At 36.5% G+C, this 25028-nt stretch overlaps 2 protein-coding genes and 1 long non-coding RNA gene across 3 annotated transcripts; all 3 read left to right on the forward strand.

Moving 5' to 3' along the window:
• Positions 1-1972: 1972 nt before the first annotated feature.
• LOC125875531 (glucan endo-1,3-beta-glucosidase-like) lies at positions 1973-5115 on the forward strand. The gene is made up of 3 exons (XM_049556516.1): positions 1973-3142; positions 4518-4836; positions 4948-5115. The coding sequence occupies exons 1-3, from the start codon at positions 2102-2104 to the stop codon at positions 4974-4976; spliced, it is 1389 nt and encodes a 462-aa protein (XP_049412473.1). The 5' UTR covers positions 1973-2101; the 3' UTR covers positions 4977-5115.
• A 1389-nt stretch (positions 5116-6504) lies between these two features.
• Positions 6505-20154, forward strand: LOC125875526 (FIP1[V]-like protein). Its single transcript, XM_049556506.1, has 9 exons — positions 6505-7603; positions 8955-9181; positions 10035-10161; positions 10860-10928; positions 11038-11175; positions 11361-11462; positions 11662-11999; positions 15221-16823; positions 19274-20154. The coding sequence occupies exons 1-9, from the start codon at positions 6623-6625 to the stop codon at positions 19829-19831; spliced, it is 4143 nt and encodes a 1380-aa protein (XP_049412463.1). The 5' UTR covers positions 6505-6622; the 3' UTR covers positions 19832-20154.
• A 1487-nt stretch (positions 20155-21641) lies between these two features.
• Positions 21642-24316, forward strand: LOC125875551 (uncharacterized). The gene is made up of 2 exons (XR_007447440.1): positions 21642-21807; positions 23912-24316. It is a non-coding gene; the product is annotated as an uncharacterized LOC125875551 (long non-coding RNA).
• Positions 24317-25028: the final 712 nt, after the last annotated feature.

A 25028-nucleotide genomic window follows, 5' to 3' on the forward strand; every position in this document is an offset into this window, starting at 1 on the left:
TCGCTTATGCCCGTTTTCCGTTGATTTCTTATAAATGATTTGTACTTCTAGTAGTTCTTGTCATTCTGATACCGCTCATTCAGCTTTAAGATAATGTGATGACTGTCTTGAAGGTGGTTGGCTTCTTCCCAGATCGTTACACGCCTTATTTTAACATGTTGCACTGGTTTCCCTGAAACATGACATTCTCATTTAGTTGGTATAACGCCCAATTCTTGTGGGGGCTATAGTGATTGATTAGCTATCGAGGCTTTGTTTGATGCAGTGTAGTTTTCAAACGAGAACCTTTATTTTATCGTAGTACGCATGGGCAGACTATCTTCTGTCAATAAGCTCTTCTCTAATAAATAATTTCTTCTTGTTTCCTAATTGTTATTGCCCTTTGTTTACCTTTATTTCATTTGATAATTCCTTTGACTTATTCTGAACAAGGTTTATGTAGTTGTATATGAGAGTTTCTTGTTGGTTTCTGTATGTATTGCTTTCTGGTGGTTTCATGGTCTTCTTGTATGTCGCTATGTTGTTGTGCCTCTTATCTTGGTTCGTTCCAGTGTGACTCGATTTGCTTGTAGTAAAGATTGTGTTTACCCAGTCATGATATGATTTGCACCTACCAAATCACTCGACTAACTGGTCATAGAATCATCGTTAACTGTTGATGATTGTCTTAACAACAATAACATACCTAGTATAGTCCCACATGTGATGGCTGGGAGGGTGAGGTGTACGTAGACATTACCTCTACCTTCGTGGGGTAGGGAGGTTGTTTTCGATAGTTACCATCTCAAATAGGTAAATTCTCTTGAATAGGTAAATTCTCTTGTAATGAATGCAGGTTTTCATTTAACATCATCCTCTCTTTGTCATCCTGCTAATAGCCTAATACTACAAAGAAAGTCTGCCTCTACATTCATTTTTGTATATTTGATGGTTTTGACTTGTATACATTGAATAGAATTGATTTTTATATGAGATTATTTTGAGTTGAAGATCTAATATCTATTTCGGAAAAGGGTTAAATATACTCTAGTACTATTGAAAATAATTTAAATATACTCCTCGTTATACTATCAATCTAAACATACTCCTCTCTAAATATACTCCTACCCTTTTGGCTCAGTGGTTTGGGCTTGGGATTTCTATGTTAGAGGTCTCAAGTTCGAAACCCCTTGCCAGTAAAGCAAGATGATCCTCTTTTGGGTCGAGCTCGTCGCATTGTGTTTGCCTTGTGCGATTACTATTTGCAAGCTATTGCATAGAAGGGGAGTTTTATCATGTCCGCATCCAAAGAATAGCAGTTTCGAAATTTTCTTGTCATATATACATACATACTCTCCTCTCATTGTACTTGGGTACAAAATTGTCCTTTCTCTTTTCAAATGTCTAAAGGATCTAGACTAATGTTTATAGCATGTGGAGATTTAAAACTTGCATTACCTCGAAATTAAGCAACAATATAGTTTTGTATCAACGTATAATGAGAGAGTTATATTTTAATCTAAAGTATAACGAAAGGAGTATATTTAAAATTATTTTTAATAATGCATAATATTTGATTCTTTTTTATTTCTATTTTACAAGATAAGAATAAATTGTGTACATATTATCCTCTCTAAATGCCACTTGTGAAATTATACCAAATATTTTTTTTTGTATTACTCATGCAAGAGAGATTATAGATAATTAATTTGAATCATGATAACTGTCATTATTTAAGCCAACTTTTGCCCAACAGATTTTGAAAAATTATTTTTAAGTATCTATTTGACCAAATTCAACCACACTCCTAAAAATGCCCATTGTCACATTTCGGACATATTCATTTTCAATGATGTTGCGCAACATACGCGTTATCAACATTTGTAGTCTTGTCATAATTATTATGGTATCCTTTTAACCTTTGTTGCCACGACACGTTTATATTATACTATATTATATTCCTCCCTTTTAACATATGTATCAAATACTCACAAAAAATCTAGAAATCTCCATTCTCTTTTCTTTTGGTCAAAATAGTCCAAATTTCAAATTGGACTTCTTTTACTATTCTTCTCATATAAATAAATCATCTATCTCCACATCAACCATTTTCACATCAACCATGAACAACATATCAAGCAAAACTTCTTTTATCCTATTCTTCTTTGTTATCACTCTTTTTCTTCATGATGTAACTTCTATAGGTGTTAATTACGGGACTCTCGGAAACAACCTCCCTCCACCAGCTCAAGTAGCTCAGTTCATCAAGGATAAAACGGTCATAGACCGTGTTAAGATTTTCGACATAAACCCAGACATCCTCCGTGCTTTTGCAAACACGGGAATCTCACTTACGGTCACAGTACCAAATGGCGAGATCCCGAACCTTCTGGATCTCGCCTATGCTCGACGATATGTCGAGCAGAATATTAAACCTCATTACCCACAGACAAAGATCGACGTTGTTCTAGTGGGTAATGAGGTTCTTCATTGGGATACACCTGAGGTACAGAACAAGCTTGTTCCAGCTATGAAAGTTTTTTACCAAGCTTTGGGTTTATCTGGGTTGAAGGGTATAAAAGTCTCTTCAGCTCATTCATTGGGTATTCTTCTCCGTTCGAACCCACCCAGCGCAGCCCGGTTTCGACCCGGTTGGGATGTGGGTATTCTAGCTCCGATGCTACAATTTCTTCGTGAAACAAAAGGTCCTTTCATGGTAAACCCTTATCCCTACTTCGGATACAACAAGAAGCAAGAGGATTTTCTTCTATTTAGAAAGAATAAAGGGGTTTACGATCGATTTTCGAAGAAATGGTATATGAATTCGTTCGATATGTTGTTGGATGCGGTGTATATGTCGATGGTGAGATTGAAATACCCAGATGTGGAGATTGTTGCTGCGGAGACAGGGTGGCCTTCGCAAGGAGAAACGTATGAACCGCAGTGTACTGTGGAAAATGCAGCTTCGTATAATGGTGGATTGATGAAGAAGTATAATTCCGGGATGGGTACGCCATTGATGCCGCACAGGAAGATCGAGACGTACATTTTTTCATTGTTCAATGAGAATACCAAACCCGGGTCGATCGCTGAGAGGAATTTCGGGTTGTTCCGACCCGATTTCACTCCGGTTTATGATGTCGGAGTTTTGAAAGCTAAACAGGTAATTTCGAAAAATTAATACTATTATTGTTGTGTATATGACTAGTAATATAGTGTAATTGCATAACAAAGTTGATGTAGTTAATTTGATAAAAGCTAGGAGGGGTATTTAAGTCATTTTCTTAATTGGAATTATTATGATTATAATCGTACTACTATAATAATTACAAGAAGCTTTTTGTAAATAATTTCCTTTTGTCTTTTGGTTTGAAGAATCTTTTTTTCCCAGTTGAGTACAGCTAGTTGTATTGCATTTTCCCACTCTAGAACCTAGATAGATGGGAATAAGTTTTCCATCTATGTGAAGCGCGTTTGGTACTTAATCGTTTCAATCTAAGTGTTTTAATTTGACAATAAATGGACCTTGAAATCATTATTATCACAATTAATTGAATTACTAACGTGGCATGGTCGAAAAGGAAAAAGTTGACACTTGTTCAGTGGCCACCACATGTTACGTAGTAGATTTAATAAAAATAAAATTTCTTCGTTGGATTCTCTTGCATTAAATAATTGTCATTTTTCAGTGAACCAAAAAAGTTTAGCATGTCCAACGGCTACTTAATGAAACATGTGATGTAGTAGTATTTACAAAATGAAAAAGAAATAGATTTCATGAGCATCATCTTTTTTCTATCTTTAAATTTGAATCTTGTCGTCTTTGTTTTTGTTTTTTACTTTATTCTCCCTTCTTTTTAATGTATTGCTTTTTCCTTTCTGGTCCCACTAATTTAAAGATAGAGAAGGTTGCATTCGAAAGTGATGGATTTAGAATTTTCATGAAGAGGTGTTAACGGTTGTGGTGCCAGTAAGGCTTGAACACACAATCTTAGGAATTTTTGCAACCCCTTAATCACTATGTTGCATAGAGAATATATGATGGGTTGGTTATGATACGTTATTTGATTTATTTTAGTTCAAGTAAATTTCAGGTGATAATTATGTTGAGATTAGTGATCGAGCCATAAATTCATATAAAAATATTCATTATTATTGGAATTTGAACTTGTAACTTAAGTGGATAGTGGAGACTTTGACCATAGAGATCAATTGATAGACATTTTTCATGAGATCTAAGATGAACATATTTTTTATTCACTATGCGCTGATTGAAGCTACTATTGATCTCTTTACTATACTAAGATTTTTCACTTTCGTTATAAGAGATTCAAGAACTTATATATATAATTTTTTCTGAAAAATATTACCTTTGTTACATTGTATATATATTATTATACAAGGATTCAATTGAAGCACCTTGCCTCTTACTAGAGTGTGTCATTATGACTGATTTGACTTGTTTAAATGCAGTTTAATTGTCACCTCTAATCATTTACCTAACTAACATCTAAGTTTTATAATTTCGATACTTACAGGCTCACCCAACACCTTCATTGCCCCCACCAAAAACCGGTGGCGGAGGCAACAAAGGGCAACCAAAAACACCAGCAGAGAACAAAAAATTCTGCATGCCAAAGGTTGGGGCGACTGATGCACAACTACAATCCAACATTAACTATGTGTGCAGTCAAGGAGTTGACTGCACACCAATTCAAGTGGGTGGTTCGTGCTTTAAACCCAACACTATTCGGTCTCACGCGGCCTTCGCCATGAACTCGTACTACCAAAGGGAAGGCCGCAAAAACTTTAACTGTGACTTTGCTGGTACTGGTGTAGTTGCCTTCTCCGATCCAAGTAAGGTTTTACAATAATGTATTGTCTAAATTTTCGTAAAATGTTCTGTATGATACAAAAAAAAAATTATATGATCTTTCCAATAACATTGTGTGTGTTTTTTTTTTCTAGGTTATGGCACATGCAAATTTGAATCTTGAATGTAGGTGGAGCTGAGGATTATAGTATTGACTTGTAATATTTATGAATGTTATGTACTTTGGTTTCACATATTAGTCTAATTGTATTGGTTTGGTATGTAAACGTTCTTTTTATATATATGTGATTTAATTTGCCTCATTTATTAATTTCTCTTTTCCATTTGTTTTCAGTTTTATCAAGTCATCTTAAATATGTATATACTTTTGTTGGGCTTGTTAAGGAGTGTAGCAACAAAAATGGCAAAGATTAAAAATATAATGAGATAAAATAGTTATAATTTGATTAATTTCGATTCGTAGCTATATATTATAAAAGGAGAGGCGAGCGAGATTGAGAAATGGAGAAGTGAGGCGAGTGAGAGGAGAGATGTGAATTATATTTGTTGGATAGTTATATATAGATAATTAGTATGTATATATATCAATGATTGTATTTGTATATTTGTTGGTTTATTGTATATGTAATAAGTATGTATATAATTGTATTTTTTGAAAACAATTTGTATCAATGAATAAATTGTATAATGGAAAATAATTGTATCAGTGTTGTATCAAGTTCAACATTGTTATCATTTGTATCAATGAATACATGTGTATTTTTATTTTGTATCAGTGTATATGTATAGTTGACACTTATCATTTGTATCTATTTAGTTGATTGTTATTATTTGTATTTGTGTAATTGATTGTTAACATTTGTATTAGTATTAAGAGAAAAGAGGCAGGGAGAGGAGAGAGTTGAGGGAGAGATGGCGGAGAGAGAGAAGAGAGGCGAGCGAGAATGCAAAGAGAGATGAGAGAGGGAGAGAGGAAGAGAGAAACAAGAACAAAACCCTAACTGTGACCACAAATTGTAATTGTTTCAAATCATAGTGTTGTATTGTAAATACATATCACGTATTTGCTTAATTATGTAATTTTCACATTCTTAAACCCTTTTTACGCTAATGTTACGTTAAGGTAATGTAAAAAATAAAAAAATAAAGAGTAAAATCAATTTGGTTAAAAATAATGTAACCAATAATAAGAATTATAGTGAGTTGAATAAAATTTCTCTATCCTTAATTAGGAGCTTCGTGTTGGAATTCGACCTATGAAAAAACACTATTTGGGAGTGCTCTCTCTTAATTGTGTTTTACATTATGATGTGTGAATTCAAATTAATTAGTCGAACCTTTAATATACGCAAATTTAAATTGATCGAAGTTTAAATTCAATTATTGGACATAAAATAAAAATTGTATTTTATCACTGAACTCCAAAATCTCATTGTATGTTATCACATGATAAATATCGCTACTCTGAACTACACATAACATGTGACACGTAACAACCTCATTTTCCATTGATTCTAATCCGTATCAAATACCAATAATTATAAATCAAATATATCATTATATTCCAAAAATCATTTTTTTTGTTACTTTACCTACCTAGTAGTATTACTTTTTTTACATTTTACTAAGCTCAAAATTTGGAAATCTTCCCTAATAGTGTCATTAGCAAAATTTGTACCCTTTTTTCTTAAGAGACCCTCAAAACCAGATTTGAAGAGTACAAATTTATACACTTCTTAGAAGCCCTCAAAACCCTCTCTTTCTTGCGTTTCTCTCTGGAAGTACTCGCAGCTCTCTCTCTAACCGATAATGGAGGACGACGATGAATTCGGAGATCTCTACACCGATGTGCTCCGCCCCTTAACGGCGTCGTTTCAGTCTCAGCAGCCGCCGGCAGCGCAAGAAGAAGCTGCCCCCAAAGCCGCCGGGGCTACGAGCCGGCCGATCGATCTGAACATCAACAGCGATGATGAGGAGATTTTATACGGAGCACCGAATTCGAATTCGAAACCGAATTTTGCTGGGCCGAGTTCTATTACTGGTCAGGAAAAAACCCTAGCTTCTCCTCTAGATGTTAAATCCGGGTCGAGGTTACCCGAATCCAATCTGAATTTAAAACTTGGAGCTGGAAGAATCGAGGGTTTGGGTGGAATTAATGAATCAGATTCGATAGCTAGGGTTTTGGTGAAGAGTGAGGATGTGAAATTGCCTAAAACGGAGTTTCAAGATTTAAATTTTATGGATGAAGCTAATATTGATATTGTAGTGGAAGAGACGGATGATAAAGATGATATTTTGATGGGGAATCATCAAAATGTAGGTGAAGACCCTGAGAATCTGAAGGATGGGACTGGAAATATAGGGAATTTCGTGATTGAAGCTTCTGGTGCCGAGCAGTTGATTCCTGGGCTGGAGATTCCAGGTGTTTCAGGTGGGGCGGGGAATACTGGAGAAGGAAATATTGAGGATGATTGGGATAGTGATAGTGAGGATGATTTGCAGATTGTGTTAAATGACAACACTCATGGACCAATGGGTATGGAGAGAATGGGTATTGGTGAAGAGGACGATGAAGATGAAGATCCTTTGGTTATTGTTGCTGATAATGACGGCCCAAACCATCCACCAATGATGGAGGAGCAAGATTGGGGTGAAGAGGGGGGTCCTGCCGCTAATGGAGAGAGAAAGGAGATAACCGATGCACTAAAAGTGAATGGAGCACCTGGAGTAGCAGGAAAGGTTGGGTACCCCAATCATGCATACAATCATCCGTATCATTCCCAGTATAAGGTCAGTGACGTTGTACATCTGGGGGTTTGTGTTCTTCCCATATTGTTTGATCAGAACATGCAATGTAAGCTGACTTGTAATTTTCATATGGTTTTGTGGTCATTGGTGATGTTAAGGCCGATGGCTCTCATTGTATGCACAAGCTGTATAAAGAATTGTACTGATGATAATATTATTAATAAAATTTATTTCATAATTTTGCTGGAAATAATTTCTGTTTGGTCAGTCTATAGCATGGTCATGCTTTAATTTATAGGTAGAGGATGTTTGGAATGTTCCAATACCAGGCATCCGCAAAGGCTAACAGTACTCATCCACAAATTGAACTCTCTTTGGGATATCCAAACGTACAATTGAAAATCTCCTTTTATGGGAAAATGTGGGACACATGTGATGAACTCTAACTATTCAAAATCCCATGTGATTGCATGTTGGTTCACACGTTTATTGCCACGTGATACATTGGATGCTGCTGTCGCAGTTAATCGTCTAACATTACTCATCTAAAAGCACTTCAAATTAACTGGCTGTTGTTAACACCTTTTTGAAATAGATAAAAGCTATTTTTTTGAACAATTGGGTAACTAGCTCTTGAGAATGTAAATGAAAAATCTCAGAAAAACTTACGGACATTAGTTTGTTGGTGGACCATTCCTGACTTTTGATCTCTTTTCAGTTTAACTATGTTTTTGTCTCTAATCAGCACCTTCATTTTCCAGACGGGCTGGACCTGTGCGAGTAGGTCATTAACGAATGAAGCCTATTCAAGTCAATCTGGTTGCTTAAACTGATAATGATATATACTGAAAGAAAGATCTGTTTTCTAATGCTGAGTGATGAAGTACAACATTCAATTAGTATTTGGTCAAATATAAAGAAAAGAAAAGATATATAAGAATTTGTAACACTGATAACTGTTTTATTTCGGTTGCATGAAATTTACACGATTAAGTAACATATGCAAGTCCTATTTTCAGACATCTTAATAAAAGTGAAGATTTTAGTCCATATTTCTCACATTGCTTGCTGAATCTGTGAAAGCAATGTCTTACGTGCTTATCTGGTGACATACTTAACACATTTGAACTGTTCTTTGGCCATATTTTTACTCTTAGCTTGCTTACTTGATGAAAATCCTTCAGAACTGCTGCCCAATTTTGTTGTCTGTTTCTTGTCAGATGATTGGAAGATTTACTATATATTTTTTACTTATACTGTTTTAAAAAAGATTTTCTATATATTTCTGTTCTGGATTCTTTTTCTTTTTGCCATTCTGTCTTGATAGTTGTCCCTGTTACATTATTTTGACAGCTGACATGAATCTCTTATCTGTTTTTCTTGTATCATGTAGTATGTGAGGCCTGGTGCAACTCCTATGCCTGGAGTTCCCCCGTCGGGTCCTGGAGGAATACCTGGTCAAGTCCGCCCCCCTGTCAATGTAGGCCCTGTTACTGGACGTGGTAGAGGTGATTGGAGACCACCAGGAATGAAAGGTGCCTATGGTATGTCCGGCTGGGGAGGTGGTGCGTCTGGACGTGGCTTTGGGATTGGGCTGGAATTCACTCTTCCTTCACACAAGTATGTTTCCCTGATTTATAACATACTCGAATTTGCTATTCTTTCTGTTTGGTGAGGTTGAGGTTTGATATTTACTGTTATGAAGGAATCAAGTGTAACCTCTTTTCTAGTTACACTACGTTGCTGGAATTTATTTTTAGTATACATCGTGTGTTGAGTCTGTAACTTAGTATGGTTATTGTCATTATCTGCAAATCCTCTGTTCTTGTCTTAAGCATGGGCACTATAGTTCCTATGTCCAAAATTCTTTGGAATTTTAGAGTTATATGACTGTGTTGTATGTTCACAGAATTGAGTTTTTGGCAGTTGAGGAGTAGTCTCCGATCCCTTATTTATTTTTGGTGCACCTGTGTAGTTCCGGGTTGTATTGAGGATTGAGTGTCTTTTATAGAGAACAATATCTTTGTGTAGGTCCTTTACTGTTTGGTATACCTCTTGTATATGAACCTTCTTTTGGCCTTGTGATTAATGAAAATATTTACTTGATAAAAAAAAAAGACACGGTCAATAACAATAACTCTTCCTGCTTCTTATATTATGTCGCTGTCTGCAGCTGCTATAAGAAGTGTTTGCTTCCCGTCAAATTTCCCAAGTAACTAGTTGTTTTTTATCTCTCTTAAGACCTATTGAAGAACTTGTCCTCATGTTGTGAAACTCTAAGGAGGGTTAGTTAACACATAAGCTTGTGGTAGATCTATGAGGTTAAAATTCATGCTATTTATGTGGTGAAAGCATTACTGTGTACAGTGTCAGATGACTACTTTCATTTGTTTAGTTTTTTGGGGCAAATCATATATCTACTGGAAAGGTTCAAAGACGCTCAAAATGCTTATTTACCCATGTACACTGTCAGGACTATATTTGAAGTTGACATTGACGGTTTTGAAGAGAAACCTTGGAGACTTCCAGGCATTGATGTAACAGATTTTTTTAACTTCGGTTTGAATGAGGATGGCTGGAAAGATTATTGCAAGCAGCTGGTTGGTTAACTATATTTCATGTTCTTGTATTCAGTTTCTTTGTGAATCCATGCATTGAAAATCCTTAAAATGATTCATAGTTTTAAACCTTGTTGGAAGTATTTTGATATTTCATGTTCTCCCTACAATTTTAATTTGTATGCTAAGCTAATTGTAAAAGGTTCCCTCCGTTTCAATTCAAGTGACTTCCCTTTCTAGTTTATGTAAAAAAATGCTTCTTTCTATGTATGGGAACTCTCTAATTCCAACATTCTCATCACTTGTTTAAGACCACTGGATTTCAAAAAGCATTTTGGTACATTAGACACATCTCAAAAGTCTCTTTTATATTCTTACCCTTTGCCTAATCAATGGAGGGATTATGATTTTATTGGGATGCTTCACATAAAAAATGTACAACTGGGCTCTCTCAACNCCCCCCCCCCCCCCCTTCCCCTTCTTCTTTTAGCATGGCCCTTCTCCTTTCTTTGTTGTGGTTGTCATGGGTGCTTTCCAGCCATACCCCATAATCTGTTGGTTGCGCCCCATGGCACAGGGGCTAGCCTCTCAATGCCTGTGAGACATTTGTGCATGCATGAAGAGAGCTAGGAAGGAGGACTGTTTTGGAGTGCAACCACAAAATGCATGTTTAGTATGTGTGAATGCATTGGTTCTGTCGAGTGGAAATCTTGAAATATGATTATCAATCTTTGCTCCAGGAACAACTTCGACTCGAGTCAACTATGCAAGGAAGAATTCGGGTGTATGAAAGTGGGAGGACAGAGCAGGTAATATAATGCTTATGCAGATGAAGATACTATCTTCAGCAAGACGTGCATGTCTAAGATGCTTATCATACTTCAAATTGTTCTTATTCTTATTTGGTATTCGTTTTAGGAATATGATCCAGAAATGCCCCCAGAACTTGCAGCTGCAGCTGGTATGCAAGACATTCCATCGGAAAATTTGAATGGTAAAACTGATGGAACTGCAAATGACCTAGCAAGAGGATCAATGCGCATGAGACCACCACTAGTATGTATTTTGAACTCAAGCCTTACGTTTAGAAACTTTTCTGGTATTTTGTGGGCCTAACTTTCTAACTTGGCGATTGGGTGAAGTATGCTTACTATTTCATCTTTAACCATAATAAGTAATGATACCAAAGTTTCAGATATTAGTTTTCATACTATTTACTCACTGATGTGATGTTCTACTAGCCCACTGGAAGACCGATACAGGTTGAAACCGGTTCTGGTGATCGCCTACCATCAATTGATACCCGACCACCACGACAGCGTGACTCTGATGCAATTATTGAAGTGAGTGATCTGACCCTGTCTTTTTCCAAATCCAAAAGGAGGTGTCTATCAAAATAGAAAAAAGAAGCAGAATTTCATACTGAGATCACTCTGCATTATTGTTTCCCTAATTTTTGCATGTTTCTAACAAGACTGTACTGCTTCTTATTTTCTACATTTTGTTTTATTTATCTCTGTTGACATTTTCTTGGGTGAACAGATTGTGTGCCAGGATGATGACCAATACACAGGGATTGACAAGAATGAAGTGCAATTGGACAATATTCCTTTGACAGAGGATTTTAGAGGTGATGCAAGAAGAGGACCCCTGCAGGAACATGTTCAAGAATCTGATGGTTTTCAGCATCCTTATAAGAGCCACAAGCGAGAGGCCAATGCTAGGAGAACACAGTTTATAAACCCTATAGGTGATCATTTAACCAAAGGAGATGGAGTGGTTCCTTTCTCCTCGGAGGCTCCTGGTCAGTTTGTTTCTGATTCTGGAGGACAGACTTCTGCATATGACAACAAGAATTGTGTTTCTCAACAAGAGGAAAGGTACTATATATGTTGCTTAAATAATGGTTTTACCTTTCAGACCACGTGAAACTTAATCCTTTTTCCTGTTTTAATTGGTAACATAGATAGAAGCATATAAGATTTCACTTATTTTTTGGTGTTTGCAAAATTTCACGGTCTACAATGATAAGAATGGGAGTGTCAAATAACCCTTCAAACTATCCTCATCATTTAAATGCAATTAAGCATTAGATATTCTAATGTAGTTGTGTCTATTGCCCATCTTCCTGATTTTCGGAGAATTCTCAGATGTTTCAAGCCATTGGTGGCTTTGGTTCAATGTAAAATTACAACATGGTTGTGGCACCAATTTTGGTATTATAGTTGTGATTTGTGAGGGGTCGAGGGTCCAATTTGAGGCATAAGCTCTGGCAGTAAAAGTGTGTGCCTTGGGAGTAAATTTATTTTTTGTTATTTTAAAAGTATTTTTGCTATACATCATATTTTTTACTATAGTGTAATCAGTAATTATATTTATACTTATGCTATCATGTTCTCATGTTATAGTGATTTTTTCTAATATATATAAATAAAGAAAGCAACTCTCATAAAAATGTCACTGCCATAAATAATACTTTTAGATGATTATGCCTGAAATTGATAGGATACAGATTCCATGACACTATGTTTGTGAGACAACTTTATCCATTTTTTTCATTGCTCTTACACATTTTATCTTTCTCCTTAATTGAAATATATAAAGAAAAAATCAATGCAAATATTAGTTGAAGGTGGGAAAGACTAGTAGATGTAGAGATTGATGATGGAGTGGATGATGATTTCATCTTAAAGATTATCTTTAAAATAATTATAATATTTTTTTCTATATTATTGGTGATTTATTTGCAAAATTATTGAAAATTGTACTTCTGATTATTTTTCTGAGTAATACAATTATAAAATTGAAAATATATGAGATTTATGCCCCGAAAATTGATGGGATATATGGAGTGGACTTGTGCCACGTGTTTCGGGGCTTATGCCTCTCGCCATGTTGCATAAAATGCTTCGCCTATATCTATAGTAACTAGATTTATTTTTTTCCGGTTCCCCTACCAATGCAAACCCCTAGTTAGATTCAAGCATGCTACACTTTCTAATTGTTGGGAGAACCTAAGAACTTAGTGGTTGTGGTGCTTAAATGAGAAAGCCAATATCTTACGAGGAGAATGACATGATTTATAAAAGTTAAAACACTAATGGTCTGTTTTGATTGGCTTTTTAAAAAAAGAAGAAGCTTATAAGCTAAAAGCCATAAGTTGGTCATACCCAACTTTTAATTTATTTTTGTGCTTTTTGATTTAAAAATAAGTGCTTAAAAACACATTTTATCTTTTCCAGACACCACAAAAAATAGAGAAAGAGCTTAAAAACCGAAAGCACTTAAAATAAGTCTATCCAATCATGTCATAAATTAGATCACTACAATGGAGACGTGATATGAGGGTGATGCAATTGGAAGATACGTAACGAAATGAGAGAAATTAAATTTCTACAGAACTATTATGAGTGCAACAATGTGAACGAGTAATTGTTGGCCTTTAAGGCTTAGCATATCTACACAATGATTGTACTTAAAGTAGTCCTCAAGGCTTTGTTTAAGCGGTCAAGGTAGAGGAACTTGTGACTTTGGTAACTAGTTCGGGGTTTAGGCCCTGCGTCATGGGAACTAAGCATGGTATTTGAATGGGCAAGGGTGGAAGGGCATGCTGTTTTGAATGTTGCAGTTGTTCCTAAGAGTTGTTCGTAGGCCGATTTCTCGGTCATAAAAAAGATGAATTGCAGTATAAGTGAGAATGTAAAGATGGTTGTGTCGTCCTACGAGATTAGACGCGATTAGAATGATTACTTCGGATAGTGTATGCAAGTAGTACACATAGAATGAATCAAGGAAAGGTGTCTTATATAGATTGTTTGTATCCACGACATTGCGATGATTGATGGAGACAGAGGGAGACGAGGCCAACTTAAAATTATATACAAAAATGTTATTTCAATGGACGTACAATCCCTTAGAAGTAATATGGACTTATCTAAAAACATGGCATAATGTCAACAAAGGAGATCCATGTAGGCATATACCACATAGTTGGTATTAAAGCTTATATCCACCACTGATGCTTGTACCATGGTAGACTGCCTACATCACACCCCTTGAGTTTTGACCCTTACCTGGATTGGGTTAGGCGTTTGTGGACTCCACACCTATTATTCTATTCCGGAACTTGTATTACATGTGTTAGAGTAAGAGTATGTTTGGCTAAAGCTCTAAGCCGGTCAGTGGTCAACCTAGCTTCTATAAATTTGCTTAACACGAAAAGTGCTTATAAGCCAAATCAACTAAATGCCATAAGTTGGTCACCCTAACTTATGGTTTTATTAGTTATATATGTTGGGTAGTATATATTGTTGTGTGGCTTTAATGTACTTTGTTTAACTGTGTTCGGCAACTTTACCTTATGGCCCTGTTGTGTGATCTACTCTGTGTCATGTTGTTTGAAGATGCCTATTAAGTTAAGCCAGACAAATGTGGAGGTCCAAACATCAAAATATACTGGTGATAGCTTTGTTAGCAATGTCCAAGTCCCTCCCTTTTATTTTTTCTAGTTAGAAAATTAATTATTACAAGCAAGTAAGATTCAGAGGAAGCCCATGAGAGGCCCTTAAATTATAAGGGGTATCAGAAGATATAATACAAACTCTAAACAAGAGTGCACCCATCCTTGCTTATTAGGTTATTATGTTGTATTTGATTGGTAGCTGCTTCTACCAATGCAATAACCCAGAGTTCAAAATTTGATGCACATTATAAATCTTGTTGCATGTGTCATGAGATATTATTTGTCTTTAATGTTTCAGATTTTTAAAACTTATTTGGCTTTCTTTGTCAAAAAAAAAAAAAACTTATTTGGCTTTTTCTGAACCAATGATTTCCCTAGACTATGATCAATCTATTTTTGGACAAGCAACTTCAAGAATCTGGGAATCTCTGGCTCATATCACCATTCTTATTAAGTTCTTTGAAAAGCTTTCTATCTTATTTGGATGTCTTAAGGGAGTAAAGTTTAGTCACACATTATGCTATCTTCCCATTTACTCTTGCTATTGTTAAAACAGTGCTGTTGTTACCTGCTTCTTTTCTTGGAGTCTATTGTCTTGTGTTAACCTAATTTTGGCTGTCTCCCCTTTTCTTATTCCAGGGGAAAAAAGATAAGTGCACGCGACAGATCACCTGACATTACTCCCAGCAATAGCAGAGATAGACTCCAAGTTGATAGTCAGAAGGAAGAATCATTTGAAAGTGTTGATCGTACACACACTCCTGTCCCTCCTTCTCCCACTGCTGATAGACCTGCTCAGGAGCAAGATATGGAAGATAGAGATGATATCCCTGATCAAATTGTTGAAGAAGACACAAACAGTGAAATTGAGGGGGAGGAAATGACTTTGGATGCAAGAACTGATAGTGAAGCCATAAATGATGAATTTCTACATTCTGCAAAAAAGCAAAAGTTAAGTTCACGACATGAACAGTCTTCTCCTCAAGAAACTGATGATGGAGAAGAATCCAAGGCTGGAAGAAGTAGCGAGAATAGCAAAGTCCAATCTGGAAGTAGTCGAGGTTATCGCAAGTTACGGGATGATATGGATGAGGAAGTTGTTCAAGGTGGACGCTCTATGCGCATAGATAATGCCAAAGTAACAGTTGCCAGAGACGAGGATAGAGTTCGAAAGAAAGCCCGCAATGAGAAAGAAGCAGAAAAGCACTCTGTTGTAGTGAAAGGGAGGGAAGATTCTTATTCCCGTAAAGGCGCTGACTCTAGTTCAGCCCATTACATTGACCGGCGAAGGGAACGCGAATATTCAGAGGGAGTATGGCAAAGAAGGGATGACGATCTACAGGGGAGGAGAGCAAAAATGGAAGAACCACGAAAGAGGGAGCTTATTGATGAAATTGGAATTAGACACCGCAACAAGGCTCGAGAATTTGAGGGAAGTGATAGAGAGGAGCGCCATTTATACAGAAAACAGCTGGAGAACGTTACTTTAAGGCCTGATTATGATAAGGATATGGGAGCAAGGCACAGAGACAGGGATGAGTTGAAGAGGTACGATACTTTGGATGATCGCCACAATAAAAGAAGGAAAGAAGAGGTAAAATTAAGTAGGGAACACATTGACAAGGAAGAAACCTTCCATTCCCATGGAGAAACTATGGTTCGCAGAAAGCGAGAGAGAGATGATGCCTCAGATCACCGAAAGAGAGATGAGCTGATGAGACTACGAGAAGATGAGCAGCTCTATATCAGGCACAAAGAAGATGGAGTGTTTCAGAGGGAGAGGAGTGATAGACAGCGAGAACGTGAGGAGTGGTATAGGCTCAAACAGTCACATGAAGAGACACTACCAAAAAGGGAGAGAGAAGAAATAAGGGGCGGGATGCGGGCTGGACGTGTTTCGGAAGAAAAAGCTTGGGCTGGTCAATCTAGAGGGAAAGATGAGTATAGAAACTCTGATCAGCACTCAAAGGAAGTGAGGCATGCTGACCATATTAGAAGGAGGGATCGTGTTGAAAATGAAAGTCCATCGAGGCTGAGGACACGTGAGGATGAAAGAAGAGCAAGGCATGACAGGGTGAGCTCACGTGAAGATCGTGCTCCTATTGCTTCAGATAACTCCAGGGTTAATGAGAAAAGACATAAGGATTATTTAAAGAAGGGTAAAGAATTTGAAGGTGATCATAACTCCCAGATGGCTTTGAACATGAACGAAGATGAACTGTATGGACAGAAAAATGAGTTGGTAAGTACCTATTTCTATTTTATATCAATAGTCTTCAAGTTTTTGTTGTCACATTGCATTAATGATGATGACTTACGACTCTGTCTGTGAAGATGGGGATAGCAAATTTTAATCATATAGTAACAGATGCACAGTTAGTGTTGGAATTGAAAAAACTTCCAAATATTAAGACGACTTTGTTTGGTCTTTTTCTAAAGCAGACTTCGCTGAAATCAAAATAAAATGCTTTCAGAAATAAAGACAGTCAAAAGGGTAGGTTTTAACCAAAAAATAATACATGATAAGTAACACCTCAATCCAAATTAGCTAGGTGGTGATATTTTACCCAAGGGGGTGCCTAGTAGTCGATGAAATAGGTTGAGAACCATGAATTTTCAGGTTTAAATACCAGCAGAGTCTGCTAAAAACACTGGGTGATTTCTTTCTATTTGTCCGAGCCTTGGTGGACAAAGTTATCTCGTAGAGGGTAAGGTGGGGGGAGGTGACATGTATTCCGAGGAGTTAGTCGAGGTGCACGCAAGCTGGCCCAGATACCATGGTTTTTTAAAAAATGAATCCTCTTTATCCTTCTACTCTACTCAACTTTATTCATTCTAGTTCAAAAGTTCTCGAAAAGGAAATTAACTTTCAAAGTTGGCCAGTTCTGTAAAAGTCGGTACCAAAACATCGGGCAGAAACCCAAAAATAATCTTTCAAAATGTATCTAAGCACATCTTTTCCCAAAATTGTTCTCAATTTTTTTCCAAGATCTAATTTCCCCAAAAAATTTAGACCTACCCAAAATCTGATGCCACGGGATAGATATTAGGTGGAGAGAGACCAAAAGATGTGATGTGACGTTAATCGGTTTCTCCTTTTTTTTTCTGAGTTTATTTTTGTGGGGTGGGGTGGGTGGGGGTATGGCAATAATGGTGGTGTCTGGACCAACTTTCACACCAACAAAGATACTTAGGCAGATAGACAGAAATCTCTGAAGCCTCTGCTATGACTTGAACCTTGGTTCTCAAGGTGTTTACTTTCACTCTCGCCTGTTAGGCAACCCCTTGGAAGCTCTAACAAGTTGTTTTCTAATGTTTATGAAAAGTTTTTTAAGGTAAAGACAAAAAGAGACTGCATGGTGAACTATTTAATGGAAGTTCTAGCTATTACAAGAGGTTTGGTACTCTGATTACCCATGGTGTAGGTACTCTGTTGGCTTAAATGGTACTTCACGGAGATTCTTTCAGCATTTGACGACTTAAAGAAGCTTTTGATATTTCTTTCTAAGAGTACTAGTTGAGATTTTTTACTTTTAATTTACAACTATGGTCAGTGTTTACCTATTGCCTATTTCCTATATGGCTGTATGGATTGGAAGTAGCTAATATACACACGAATAGTCAAGGTACGAGTAAGCTGGCATGGACACCACATTATTAACAAAAGTTAGATATAATGGTGGCATCTGGCTTAGCCTATGTGTTAAAAATATTAGGAGAACGAATGGCTGAACGGAAGGGGAAAAAGTGATGAGCAGTGCTAATGGGGCTTGAAGGCAAGATTACATAGAAATTTCAACTTCCTTGTTGAGTTTTTTCCAAATATCTAAACCAATTAAATAATCCTGTTGATGTGATGGGGAAGTCTTTACATACTACTTGATAGAGCATCCAATACTTTATATAGACAAGAATATCAGAGCTTCAAAAGTTTTTTAAGAAAATGTTATCATTAATTTATACGAAGGGAATTGTCAAATTTTTCAGACACACTCTTTTGTTCCTTTACTCCTTGGGTCTTTTTGGACAGGACTCAAATTTCTTATGCACTCTATTATGCTATGGGTAATTTGCATATGAGAAATAGTTATGCGGGCCATTTTGGAACTTAGTCATAAGTTGTAACCCCTTGCAGCTTGTTGTGAGCCCATATTGGAACTTATTTCAAAATTGGCTTGGATTCTTTGACATTTGTAAGCTTGTACTCTCAAACATACTTGGTCATTACAGAAATGTCTGTTGACTAGATTGTAGGTGTACTTAATCATGAGCTAATGCTGTGGGACAATTAAAAACTAATTTCTATATGCAGAAGGTGCATTTGGATTCCAAACAGACAGTTAACATCATGATGGGTTGACTGGAAGTATTGTTCTGAAAAACTAAATTTAGATTGTTTTGGAAAAGATTTTATGCTTTCAATACACAACTATCAAACACTAAGTTGGCAAAAGAAACTTAAGAAGCACACAAGATTTAATTTCCATAAATATCCAGGAACAGTCATATGTGATCCACATTACCCTGACTTTCTAGTTTAGACCCATGGTGCATTTAGTGAAGCAATGATGTCCAAAAAGAGGAATCTGGATCTATCAAAGTAGGGTTGGTGTGGGGGTGTAGAAACCTATTCTTCCATTTTCTAATTTAACCTCCTATAAGCTACATGTTTCCTTCCTGCCTTACCTTCAGGTGAACTCAAAGGGAAAATTTGTGCAAGGAACCAATGACAACAAGATCCACAGGAATCGCCAATCCTCCAAGAAACATGAGGAAGCAGCTTCATCAGATGATGAGCAGGAGGATTCCAGGAGGGGACGTTCCAAGTTGGAACGATGGACAAGCCACAAGGAAAGAGACTTTGGTATCGATGCTAAATCATCTTCCTTGAACATGAAAGACAACAATGTACACAAGGGCACCGGTACTTCATTAGCTAACAAAAATCAAGATGAAGCTTTAAAGATGGTCGAAGACAATGAACAACCTGCAGCTAACAATAAAAATGGAGGTGCCCCTGAGATTAATAGCCTAGAAACAAAGCCTGTGGAGGATAAACACTTGGAGACAGTTGAGAAGTTGAAGAAGCGTAGTGAGCGCTTCAAGCTTCCAATGCCAAGTGAGAAAGAAGCTCCAGTAAGTAAAAAGGTGGAAGGTGATCCATTATCCTCAGTTCAAAGCGAAACCCCTCCAGATTCAGAGGTGAAGCCAGAGCGTCCAGCACGCAGGAGGAGATGGACAAGCAATTAAATGAGAATTCAAGGAACATCTTTGTTTGATGGCTTATTTCCTAATCATGGAGTATATGCCCTCCTTGGCTAATGTGTTACCAATGTGCACAACTTAAGGACGCCTGTACTGCTGTTGTCTATTCAGGATCTGAGGTTTGTGTAGACCTCCCATAGTAGATTTGGGAATCTGTAACCATGTTGAGATTATCTATTTGGTTTTCGTAATTCTGTAATACATGTATATACCAGTAAGCCTAACATCATAGTGGCCCATTGTTGGGGTGCCAGAATTACATTTTTGGGTATTAAATGACATTGAATTATAGTGTATGAGTAGTAGTAAACACTGTATGTGAGAACCATAGTTAGCGACTATGGCTGATAACTATGCCCTCCATGGTCATTCTTCCTTGAAGGCCACTCCCTGCCAGGAGTCTTCTGTGTTTGCTGTCACTTTTTTGGACTATGAACTTCAGGAACCAAAACTCAGTGTCTACAAGATGAAGGGACCATGGAAGAGAAGCAAATTTCAGGAGAATCTGGAACTAGGAAACAGGGACCTGAAGTTGCCCTTACCCGTGTAGTATGTATCGTGGTAAACTGCTTTGTCTCTTGGAAAATTTATTTGGTTCGCTGGAGCACAAAGTCAGAACGCGATTTTTGTATGTTGTGCTAGAGAAAAATATCTGAGTTACAGAAATTATAACAGGAGAGAAGAAAATCTCTTTACCACGCAGTTGTTCTCTATTCTCTTGTAGCTTTTTCGTTTTTTTTTTCTATGATAAATTCCTGTGGTTGTAACATGAGGCTCGTCGATCGCTTATCAAGCATTGCATAAATGTTGTCTATCTTGTCTTGCTGAAAGTGAACATGAGGTTGGTTACCTTGCAGAAAGTGAACTTCGAAATAAGTTTGAAGATTGCAGAAGATAGAAATGAGCATTGAATAGAGCAGGATGCAACAATAACTGACATATAAAAGTGATTCGCATTTCGTGAAATTAGAGAGATTGTTTTTGATAAAGAATATCAACACAGAATTTTGAAAAGGAAATACAATAGCGAGAAGATTGTATTCATCCAAAAAGAAACATTTTAGAGTTATACACGGTTTTGATATCTTAATTATTGATAAAATTTAATTTTCTTTTGTGATATCCGTATTTAACCATGAAGATTGTATTCATCCAATGTGCAATTTGATAACTCGAATAAAAAAAATAAGTTATTGATTTATTGGTAATAGATTATTAGTTAACGATTTCGGTAATGATTTTATTTTTTTAGTTATCAGGTTATCGATTTCTAACAGTTTGGGGTTTTTACTTGACGTGCTAGCCGATAGCCTAATAGCAAATTAATAAATTATATTTATATCATTCAATATATAAAGTTTTTGACTTAGAGTTTAGTTTCACACTTTCATTTTTGACTCTCTCAAATTCTCGGTTATTCTACAATGTATCGGTGTTTGCTTTTGAACATGATGCAAAATGTCATTTCATGTGTATGGTTTGTCATCTCGTTTCAAGTGATTTTCAATGGGCTTTTTTGGTCAAATCTTAGCGGTTAAAGGGGTAGCCGAATTAATAATTGATAATCGATAAGTCAAAATTTTAATAGTTCAATAACGATTTAGGATATCTTCAAATCGATAACTAATAATTCAAATTGATAACCAACAAATCGAACCGATTGTTAGTTGGAATTTCGAGATTGCAAATAATGAGTAAATGCAAGGATAGAAACGTAAAATGAGGAGACTATAGAGTACTATAAAGTCATCTCTTTCTGCATAATTCCTTTCTATGAACTCTAGACAGGAAAAAAATGAGGCAACAGAGAGGTATTTGGGGAGTTTCAATGGTGGTTGCCCTCTCTCTGTTCGCCGGTGATTTTTCCATTTTGGCGAAGAAAACTTCAAATAAACCACCATTTATCTTTAGGGGTCGTTTGGTACTGCTGTTGTATTGAAACTTCCGATGAATAATCGGAAGTTTTTTGCAGTATGTAGGTGTACACACACATACATCTATGTATCTATATATATATATATATNGCGGGGCTCACCAGATGCTACTAACTCACACGCTAGTTAATGGAATCCTCTTCAATACCACTTGAATTCTCTGTAAAAACAAATAGCGAGGAGTGAGACGCTAGCTCAATGAGTAATATTACTTAACCACAACCATTTTAATGAGGGACAAGTCAGAAACCATGCTAGTGTAGTAGTCATGATGATGAAACAATGCTCTTTCAGAAACAATAACAATATTCAACCTTAGGTGCCTCATATAAGCAAAATCAATGTAAATACATAATAGCAAACTCAGAAAAAGAATATTTTCATATCAAATCTTATAGCTGGGAGATTTCTAAGGATGAATCATGTAATCAGTGTGGCCTTCTCTTTAAGAAGTACCAATAACAGTGAACTCATCATAAATGAGTTAAGTATTCATATCAGTAGATCCCTACTCGAGGGATATCAGTAACAGACTAGCAAGGTCTTTATCAGTAATCAGTAACTACAAGGTGCACCAGGTCTAACGAACCCGCCGTTAGCTACGGGATTCATCAAGGTCTACTCCCTTTTTAAATTTTTCCTGTAATCAGTAGAAGCATTTCAAAATTGAACAGAGCATTTAAATCTTATTAAATCATATCATTTCAAAGTTTAACAATCACCTACCTGTCAAAATACTATTTCTCAAATAAGTGTAAAACCTTTTCAATACCAGTAATCATATCTTGTAAGAATGCGATCATCTCAAATAATCTTGTCAGTATCATATCAAGTAAAAGACTTGTCCCGATGCAAGTTCGAAACATTCAGTAACACATTTACTTTATAAACCATGTAAAAATCATGAAATTTGTGAAATACAAATTGTGGTAAGATTACTACTCACAGTACTTGTGTTGAGTTACCAAGCTTGCCACTCAATTACTCCGTACGAATTCCTTTGGTCAATCTATAATCACATTCATAATAATTTCGTGTTAACTCCTTCATTTAGGTAATTCATACTACATTAAAAAAAACCCAGCCCTAGATGTTTCATGACTGATTCGAAATTTGCCCAATCACTTAATTAGTGCTTTAATCACACACATTAGTCTCTTCTTGGTCGATTCTCGCTGTAAAAAGATCAACCTAACCTTACTGCCCAATTACTCTTATTGCATATAAGCCCAATACCAAAGTTTATAGTTCAAATCATTGACTATATTCACTTGGTTCATAAGAATGAAATAAATTTCCTCTTTTTCTTCTAAACCCATGTTTCTCAACTTCCCAATTCCCAATCTTATAGTCATGGAAGATACAAATTCAACCTTTAGACTAAGTTAAGAAACTTACCTTCTTCTCGTTCTTCTTCTTCCTCCAACTCTCTCTTTAGTTTGAGAGCTAAGGCTTTCAATTTAAATTTATGTTTCTCCTTCGTTCGTTCGCTCACTAGAACAAGAAGAGTCCCCTTTTTTTTTTCCTTTTGATCCCTGAAGTTGCAGCGTTGCTGCTGCTTCTGTTAGGGCTTTCAGCCCCTTTTTTTTAAAAAAATTTCTGATCCTCTTTTTTTTTTAAATGAGAGTTAAATGACAATTATGCCCTTATTTTAATATAGGGTATTACATTTTCAATGGGTTTTTTTGGTCAAATCTTAGCGGTTAAAGCGATAGCCGAACTAATAATTGATAATCGATAAGTCAAAATTTTAATAGTTCAATAACGATTTAGGATATCTTCAAATCGATAACTAATAATTCAAATTGATAACCAACAAATCGAACCGATTGTTAGTTGGAATTTCGAGATTGCAAATAATGAGTAAATGCAAGGATAGAAACGTAAAATGAGGAGACTATAGAGTACTATAAAGTCATCTCTTTCTGCATAATTCCTTTCTATGAACTCTAGACAGGAAAAAAATGAGGCAACAGAGAGGTATTTGGGGAGTTTCAATGGTGGTTGCCCTCTCTCTGTTCGCCGGTGATTTTTCCATTTTGGCGAAGAAAACTTCAAATAAACCACCATTTATCTTTAGGGGTCGTTTGATACTGCTGTTGTATTGAAACTTCCGATAAATAATCGGAAGTTTTTTGCAGTATGTAGGTGTACACACACATACATCTATGTATCTATATATATATATATATTCACATACAGGAAGGAAGGGTTTAGGGTTTAAGATCTGACCCTTTAACTGTTTCTTCTTCTTCTTCTTTTTCCTCATCATCATCATCATCTGTGAATCCTTGAAAAGGGTTTTCGCGATGTTTGGAGTTGTTGTTGTTGTTATTATTATTATTATTATTATGGTTGTTGTAATGCATGAGAGGCTATGATGATTAAGGTGTCTAGAGTTCATGGGGTTAAAGGAGCAGGGTCCGTATCTTGGCGGGGCGACCCGGAAGGCATTTTGGTAGTGCAACCGAGGTCTGCAGCCATGGCGGATGCATTGTCTCCTTTGCTCTGATTATACAGATCTGAGCCTTCAAATCGGAAGTTACTGCAGTATGTGTATACACACATTCATTGTTCATCTCTCTCTCTATATATATATACCGGAAGAAGGGTTCAGGTTTAAGATCTGACTCTTTTGGTTCGTCGTCGTTATTTTCACCTTCTCCAACCCTACCAGTTTGTTACGGATGAGAGGCTGTGATGATTAAGGTGTTCAGAGTTAATGGGGCAAGGGAGCTGGACCCGTATCTTGGCCGGGCAACCGAGGTCTGCAGCCATGGCGGGTGCATTGTCTCCTTTGGCTTGATTATACTTATCTGAGCCTTAATGAAGTCCAATACGAATAGGCTTAATCAGGTTTTGGTGAGGTCGAACCGAATCTTGGTAGGGAAAACTAAACTGTGTTGTAATTGAGTGGAATGGATGTTAGGGACTTATCCAACTAGATTGTTGTTGTATGCTATTCTGGTTTGCAGCTATGGCGGTGTCCCTTTCATTTGTGACATATCTGAGCCTAGTTGAGAGAATAACTTGAGGAGAATATGAATTAGGCAGAGCATTGTTATGGGCAATTTCTAGCAATAATATCTGAATGCTAATAGTTGTATGCTATCATGGATTCCACTTTCCAGCCATGCTGGCCTTCCTTCCTTACTCACCGGTAAATAGTTGTGTCTTGACCGATGAATAGAACCGAGCTGTTCTTGGCGTAGTAATGTAAATATGGAAGATATAATGATCTTCACGTT

The sequence above is a fragment of the Solanum stenotomum genome, chromosome 9, assembly GCF_019186545.1.
Source record: "Solanum stenotomum isolate F172 chromosome 9, ASM1918654v1, whole genome shotgun sequence".
Lineage (NCBI taxonomy): Eukaryota > Viridiplantae > Streptophyta > Magnoliopsida > Solanales > Solanaceae > Solanum > Solanum stenotomum.